The sequence below is a fragment of the Lactuca virosa genome, chromosome 3 (assembly GCF_052849685.1).
Source record: "Lactuca virosa cultivar CGN04683 chromosome 3, Lactuca_virosa_CGN04683_v6, whole genome shotgun sequence".
Classification (NCBI taxonomy): Eukaryota; Viridiplantae; Streptophyta; class Magnoliopsida; order Asterales; family Asteraceae; genus Lactuca; species Lactuca virosa.
The window spans coordinates 26,999,766-27,008,053 of NC_136428.1; the positions used below are offsets into that span (position 1 = coordinate 26,999,766).

At 37.0% G+C, this 8,288-nt stretch overlaps 1 protein-coding gene across 2 annotated transcripts; it reads right to left on the minus strand.

Moving 5' to 3' along the window:
* Positions 1-2,022: 2,022 nt before the first annotated feature.
* Positions 2,023-5,884, minus strand: LOC145165390 (uncharacterized). 2 transcript variants are annotated; one of them, XM_079084119.1, is made up of 8 exons: positions 5,571-5,884; positions 4,079-5,155; positions 3,900-3,990; positions 3,654-3,811; positions 3,508-3,559; positions 3,347-3,423; positions 3,181-3,274; positions 2,023-2,881 (listed from the first exon to the last, which is right to left on the minus strand). In XM_079084119.1, the coding sequence occupies exons 1-8, from the start codon at positions 5,580-5,582 to the stop codon at positions 2,295-2,297; spliced, it is 2,148 nt and encodes a 715-aa protein (XP_078940245.1). In that variant the 5' UTR covers positions 5,583-5,884; the 3' UTR covers positions 2,023-2,294. The 2 variants fall into 2 exon arrangements, with proteins under 2 accessions (XP_078940245.1, XP_078940246.1); XM_079084120.1 differs by having other exon boundaries at positions 4,079-5,178.
* Between the last annotated feature and the right edge of the window lie 2,404 nt (positions 5,885-8,288).

An 8,288-nucleotide genomic window follows, 5' to 3' on the forward strand; every position in this document is an offset into this window, starting at 1 on the left:
CCATGGCCCAGCTCACCCTGGGCTTGGGCCGGCCCTGATTAGGGGTGAGCATAGGCGGGTACCCGACCAATTTTAGTGGAACCGGAACCGGAACCGGCGGTTCCTAAAATTTTGGAACCAAAACCGGAACCGGTTACATCAGTTCCTAAAGTTTTGGAACCGCCGGAACCGGTTCCGGTTCCGGGTACCCGCTGTTAAAATCTTTCAAATTATTATAAGTCAAAAATCATGAAAGTTTTAGAATTTATCTATTTCGAGAGTTGGTAATCATTGTTTTGAAAAGTTTTAAAGTTGTTGGTGTTACCCTAAGCCCGAATACTTCAACCCATATATAGAGTTTTTATTCGAAACCATGTGCTAAAGTGGAAATGAATTAAAGCGCATTCTCCATTTATAGCAAAATAGTCTTCAAAGATTTGTTGCAGCAAGCAATGTGGGATAATATGCTTTTTCCATAGAATTCAATTTCCGGCAAATATAGAGCACATCAACAGAACATACCTTTTGTTGAATACTAAACTTAAGTGAATTGCAATACGATTTCATTGTATTTCTTATTAGTTATCAATAAATCTTGATACATTACTAAAAAAATTTAAATCAACGTCAATATTCTAAGAACTTGAGCTTTATTATTGGAATTATTTACTAATAGTTTTGTATTCCTATGTGAAATATATGTGTTTCGGTGTTTATTTTATGTGATTGGATTGAACAAAAAACTTTATAAACTTCATAATTCCTATTCAATGTTAACAATATATATATATATATATATATATATATATATATATATATATATATATATATATATATCAACGGTTCCAACGGTTACCCAGTGGGTAGCGGTTCCGAAAAAGTGAGCACCGGAACCGGAACCGCTTAAGGCGGTTCCACAACTTAAGGAACCGGAAGTTAAGGCGGATACGATTCCAGAACCGGTGGTTCCGAGGCGGTTCCGGTTCCGAAGGTGGGTACCCTGTTCCGTTGCTCACCCCTATTGACAATATGTGACTTCTACATGATGTTTACGTTTGTTGTGGCCGGTTGGGAAGATATCACATGATTCTAAAATTTTATCAGAAGCATTAGCAAATCCACATGCACTATTCTCGTTTCCACCATCGGGTAAATTTATGGTTATTTAAATAGATTTATCTTAGTTTGAAAAATAAATGATTTTTTTTGTTTTTTTACAGATAAATATTATCTTTGTGATGTTGTCTATGCAAACATTCGAGGTTTTATGGCACCGTATCGTAGTGTGAGGTATTGGCTTGGAGATTTCCGTCGAAAACGTGCATTAACGAATAAAGAATTAGGACAACCGTTTGAAAATAAAATAAAATCCAAAATTTTCAAATTTCGAAGAGGCATTAGACACTAATTTTGGAGAACCTGTTCCAATCCGGTTTCAACCTTAAAAAACCCAAATTTGTTATGTTCCATTAGATCATATCAAAACTTGTCATGTAATAACATATCGAAATTGGATAATCCGGTTTTTGTGTTCACCTCTACCTCTACTGTTACCTAACTTAACTAATCCGTTTTACCACTTGGATAATTTTGCAATGGGTTAATATAACAAAATGACAAACCAATGACTCTAAATTTGCTCTTATCACTCATCTTTTATTTTTATTCGTACTTAAAATGTCAATAAACCTTTTTTTTTCCTATATTTCAATACAACATTAGAATGAATTTCAACCCAATAAAATGATATCCAACCCCTTTATATGACGTCTACTTTTTCCGATATGATAGATTGTGTTAATTTATGTTCATGTAGTTGTTTATCCTAACTACACCCTATTGAGATTCAATAATTGCAATCTTAGAAAAATGCTACATAAAGTTGAAATGTACTCGTAATGAAACATATAAAACATGTTTATTAAATGAGTTGCTTGAAAAGCAAATTGAGAGTCATTGATAACCCCTTTGCAAAAGGCTTTCTGGAACATTGCATGCTGTAGATAAGATTTTGACTATAGGAAACTATCAACCGCATATGAATGAAGACAAAATTTTGCTTTTATTCTGATGTTTAAAATATTCCGTCCAACAAGGCTAAAGGGTAAAGCCCCGTTGTTAAACAACCTTGAGTTGGGTGTACTTTCAATCAACAAAGGAAACCCAAAAAAAAAAAAAAAAAAAAAAAGCACTCCAGTTTCCTTTTCCAGAAACCAGATTTCTGTTTAAATAATCTATACCACGTATACCTGTAGTCTTATAATCTTATAAACAAAAAAACATCTATGTACCAAAAAAAAACATAATTTAAGGTTTCACAGTCGGATGGGTAACCCATAATTGAGGTACGTTCTAATCCGCCCATCCCAGCCTGCTGCAACCACCACCAGACCCCACATATGTGGGGCCACAAAAGTACTCTGATACGCACTTTTCAAAAACCTGTACTCTGATTTACGCATTGATGGCGAAACACTTACTTGAGTAGAATCCGGAAGTGTTTCTGCGGGCCATGTTGGTGGGCCCTTCAACAACGACTCCAAGAAAAACCCACGATTTGTTGATGGTGATGGCATCCTTGGTGAATCTATTGTGCTTCTTGGAATAACAACATTATTGTGACTGTTACTGTTATTGTTATTGTTACTGTTATTGTTGTTAAATGTGAATCTTGGCGATGGAAGTGCGGCTGCTATGCTTTTGATCCCGCACCATGGTATCGCCATTGTTGTGTTTTGTGACAAGAAGTTTTCGAAAGATGAGTTGCTTTTTGGTTTTGTGAAGAGTTTGTCTGAGGTAATGTGGTTCCAGATGTACACGTTTGAATCATCGGCGGATGAGATTATGTGTTTTCCATCCGAGGTGAAACATGCCGACATTTGGCTTCCGGAACTTCTGTTCCCTGGTTAATACAAATTTCAAAATTCAAAATGATTCCAAATACGATATGACATGACAGAACAGACTGGACAGTGTTTTGGGTACGATATGACATGACAGAACAGGTTGTATTATGTTTTGGACTTCGGAATGAGACCGAGACTGATGTCGATACTCGATTGGACAAAAGTTATAAAAAGGTGGGACATGGATTTGGTATACGTGGCGATACCATGGTGCGGCATGACATGACATAACATAACATAACAGACTGTGTTTGTGCAAAAAGACGTGAATGCCCTTTTCATCCACGGAACGTACCTTTGAATTTACCTACGAGGTTGATCCCACAAAGGATTCTCACTTGGGAATCAGCCGATGAAACAATGACTTTCCGGGAGTCGATTGGGCAAAACTGGAAAATGGAAAAAATTTATAATATTATAAGCGAAAAATACAAAAAGAGGAGAATAAATAAATGATATACCTGAAATCCAGTTATTCTCTTTGGCCACTTTTTTTTACTCATTGACCATATTTGAGTATGCAATTGCATCCGATCATCTGCAACATAAGTTCATCAACTTATTACAATATTTTTTAAACTTACCAACATTAAAATCAAAATATTTAAAGTAAAATTTATACCAATGATATCATAGAAACTGCATTTTCCATCCAAGGTTCCCACAATGCTTCCCTGTAGTAAAACAAAATAAAAGATTTTACGTTTTTAGTCAATAAAAAACATAATTAAAAGAAACAAAAAATAATAAAAAAAAAACACAACAAACCTTTCCATCTGGATTATAACACACAGCAGTGATAATATCACCAAGATCAATCCAATCGATAACCTGACAACTATTCACATCCCAGATGCGTACTTTTCCATCTATGGATCCACTAATAAAATAATTATCATCCACAGGATTAAACTCCACACATGTCACTGCATCATAAAATCACACCAAGTAAAACATATGCACAATTAAAACTGATTTATCAAAAAAAAACATAAAAAAATTGCATTCACTCACCATAGTTGTTATGAGTAAAACTTTTCAGGCATTCGTTATGTCCAACTTTCCACATTCGAACAGTGTTATCCACAGAAGATGATAGAAGATACTGTATTAGTTTAACAAAGAAGTTTATTAGGAATTTTGCAGATTTTAAGTGTTTTCTAAATAAAGTGTTATAATTCTAAGTTACTAACCCCTTTTCTAGACCATGAAAGGGACAAGATTTCTCCACCATGTCCATGGAACTCATGAACAGGTTTCTCCAAGATTCTGAAGACTTTAGGTGGTAGAATAACGCAAGCCACTTCTGATGATTTTCTGAACCCTTTAATCTTTCGTGATTTTTCTTTATTGACAGGGGCTAATTCGGAAAGATGATTAGTTGAAAAGTAGAAAGATGAAGGATCGGTTTCTTGAATCTCATATATTCTTGGATCTTGATCTTCAAAAATCTTCCAAATCCGGATAATACAATCTTCACCAGCACTTGCTAAGTATCTACCATCATGACTGAATTTTATGATTGAGATGTAACCACTGTGTGCTGCAAATTCTTGTGTGGCATAAAGAGATGATAATTCTTTTGATTTCTTTTTATGTGTGTGTACAGGAACTGAACTGGTTTTTGAGTTTGTGTTATTGGGCTTCAAAGTTACTGATTCCTCATGTTTATCTGTGATTCTAGCCATGATACTTAGCTTTTGGAGCCAATTCTTCTTTACTTTCTTCCTCCTATCTAACAAATTAACAGTTTCACCTTCTTTCCGTGATGACCTATGAGAAGATGAACTAAAATTCCTTACTAAACCATCTTCATGGAAATCGAATGATCTTTTTATCAATATGTCTTCACCTGATTCATCCCAATTTCCAACTTTGACGCGATTTAAACCAGAAGGTATCAACTCCATGGCTGTATTTGACCAAATAGACAATGATGGCTGCCTACACAAAATACGATCTTGAAAGTCTGAATTTTGAGGCGAGACAAGAATTTTGTCTTCATTAATTTCGTGAATGAAATCATCTTCATACTCCTCTTCTCCTTCTCTGTTTACAAGCCATTTAGAATTTAAACCCATGAATCTCAGGAATTTATCACGACGAGAGTCAACACCTTCCATATTCCCAACCCAATAATCATAGTCAAAACCAGAGGTAGAACAGTCTTCTGGGGAGCAATCGGAGCCTGAGTCAGACATTGAAGCAAACGCCTCACGGGCGTCAAAAAATTCATCTTCGTTATCACTGTAACTACCCATCTTCGATTCCTAAAATTTCACCTTGTCAAAACCTAACCGACAAATGTCATTGAATTAATATAATTTAGCACGGAAGATTGTATCTTGAATAAACGGAATTTTGGTTTATGAAAGGTGAAACATCCGAACCCTAACGCCAACTTCAATATGGATTACTTTTCAAACAAACAAAGAATATGAAGATTAGATTTTGCTGGATAAACTAATTACCCAAAGATGGTATTTCTTATCAGCAGATGACAAACAAATCATCCAAAGATGGTATTTTCCAGATTAATTATTCAAATTTCCGATAAATTCATAATCCGAGTATGGAACATAGCAAATTCCATCATAGTTGTTGCATATTTGAACGAAAATCAGGATGAATACCAATCTGAACAAACAACCATATGAAATCTTAGATCATAGGAACAATTCTAACCTGTTTACTCATCAAAATTGAATCAGTTATGAAACCGACCCCAAAGTTGAAGATGTGTGAGTTTCAGTTCTTCAACGCTCTCTCTTAGATTCTCTGTAGATAAAGCCTAAGCGAATTGCATAAATATTATGAAAGGGACAAATTTTGACTTAAGGGGGTACGATCAAAATAAGGCAACTACTACTCGGGAAAGAGCGTTGTATGAAATGGGTAGGCCCGAATGAAGACATCGGGGTTGGGTTATCTATATCTCTCTCTACTCTCTATCTCTAGATTGCCTGTCTTGTAGTATAACTTTCTCTCTCTAGTGGGTGGAGCAACCATTGTTGAGAAAGAATACAAAGGAGTGAGAAAGACACGAAGGATTAGCGGGGCCTGCTTTGATGCGTCCGTTCAACCAACGGTTGCAACGATACCATCAATGTTTCCATGTATGTAATTTTGATAGTAATTAATTATACGCTTAGTCTTTATAAAAACAATTTAATGTAAATAATATTATAGTTAATTTTTAAAAATCGGATCCAACTTAATTAATAAAAAAATATTCAATCATAAGGTGTTTTAACTTTTAATATATTGTAGGGTTCATTTGATGTGGATTATCATGATCTAAACAGATCATCTCTTTTGTTATCCTCAAATGTTGTTAGATCTCCGGTCACCAACTTCTTGAGTTTTTGCTTCGTCGACTATCACACCAAGAAGAAGGGAGGGGATGGCGCAAGTAAAGAAGAAAGGTAGGAGATAGTTTAGGATTTAAATAATGAATTGTTACTATAAAATATGAAAACTGTGTTCATTACAGCGATAATATATGCTTTTCTTTTTTTTTTAAATTTAATTATCATCATACAATGAGTGAGATGGCAAACGGGCAACAAGCTGTGCCGCTAAGCCTTTTTGTATGGTAAAAACTAATTCTTTTAAAGACTGCATCCATAGATCTAGAGGATATAACATTGTTATGCATGATCCGTTGTACTCTATTAAGAAGCTCTATCGCATATGGCGCGAGGAAACCAAACGTATCAAATGCAAATGGTATGAACACGTGCTGATTTTCCATGCACGATTTCTCATGTTTGGTGATTTTGCATGTAGCAGCTTTTAAAGCAACATGTCCCGCCGTGAAACCCGCAGCCCTCAAGCCCACGAGAGGGGATACCTCTGTAAGGTCCACACATGCGTGTTTCCCTCCAACCCATCCAAAAATCAAAATGTCAGCTGGTCTGAGGGTTAACCTTCCTTCTGCCAGGTCAGTCAAGAAATTAACAGGTGCCTCTTTTTTAGCGGAAACCCCGACATGCGTAAATATGGCAAACAAAACATCTCTAACCATATTGTGCCTGTATTTGAACCTCGGGAGTTCTTTACAGTGAACTGCATGTTCTCCAAAAGAGTCCAAACATGTCTTACGACACACCGGGCATATCTCGTCAGCTGGGAATATTGGAATCATAAGTCGATATTTGAGGATAGTACAATACTCCACAGGAGACATATGTTGGCCAAGCCCATCTATAGGGATAGCTAAAAGAAATTTTTGAGCATGTGGTGCACGTAAGCACTAGAAAACCGCTTTTTGTCGAGTCGTCATGTCGAGATGCACTTCCATATCTTGGACAATTTTACGAAAAAGGGCACTCGCCAGTGTATTCTGGGATTTAGGGGGGTTGTGTCTTTAGTAGTAAAATTGTTAAGGTCAAAATCTGGAAACCTGTTACGAAGAGAAGCCAAGGCACAATCATAATCAGAATCCATAGCATATATGCCGCTATCCCGTAAAATGTGGTCTTGCAATACCCAAGATTGAAGCAACAAAAGCATATGAGGTAGCCTCTACTGCCGAGTATAAACCCAAACCTCCAAACCTAATGGGTAAGGAAGCAATTCGCCACTGTATGTCGCCAAAGAAAGGGCAACCACAAACCAAAATGTCCTCAATCGCCCCGCGCAACCCGTTGTCAAAGAACATTGTCGCCTCCTCCATGTGAACGGGTTGGCACGTCCTCAGCCCAAAGAAAAGTTTAGAAATACCCATACAAGGCCGAAGCAGAAGGAGCTCACTTTGGGGGTCAGACAATTGTGGAAGAAGTTGCATCGAATTCACAACGTTTTCGACTCTCTTTATGGCTAAGCTGCTAATGAAACTAGCATCTCTACTAACAGCTCCCCCAAGAAGTTTCACCCCCAAAGGCGGCCTCCTGATGCCAGCCGGGAATAGCCCCTCACGTAGCTTCCAACACTTTGGCCACCTCCTCCGAATCTCCAATAAGTGTGTCATCATCAAGGTACCATGCATGGAGAAGAAGCTTGCAATTGTCTATAATGTTATGCAAGAGCGGGTGCAACACAAGGGCAAAGAGAAGTGGTCCCAAGGGGTCTCCTTGCTGAACCCCAGTAGTGGACCAAATATGTGTGTTGCCTAGATACAACCTTGCTGCTTGACCATATAGGAATTTTACCCACAAGGATATAGAAGGACACCTCAACCTGACCTCATGAAGTAATGCGGATTTGTCAACAAGGTTAAAGGCATTAGAGAAATCCACGGTAAGCATGGAGAGGGATCCGCCATCGTGGCGCTCACTCAACAACCTATTGGCGCTATGTAATACAGATATATTAATAATAGCGGATGAGTCTTTCTATTCTTTAAGATATTAAAGGGATAGTTGTCTTTTAGTAAAAATTATTCGGGTGGGTAGATTTTGT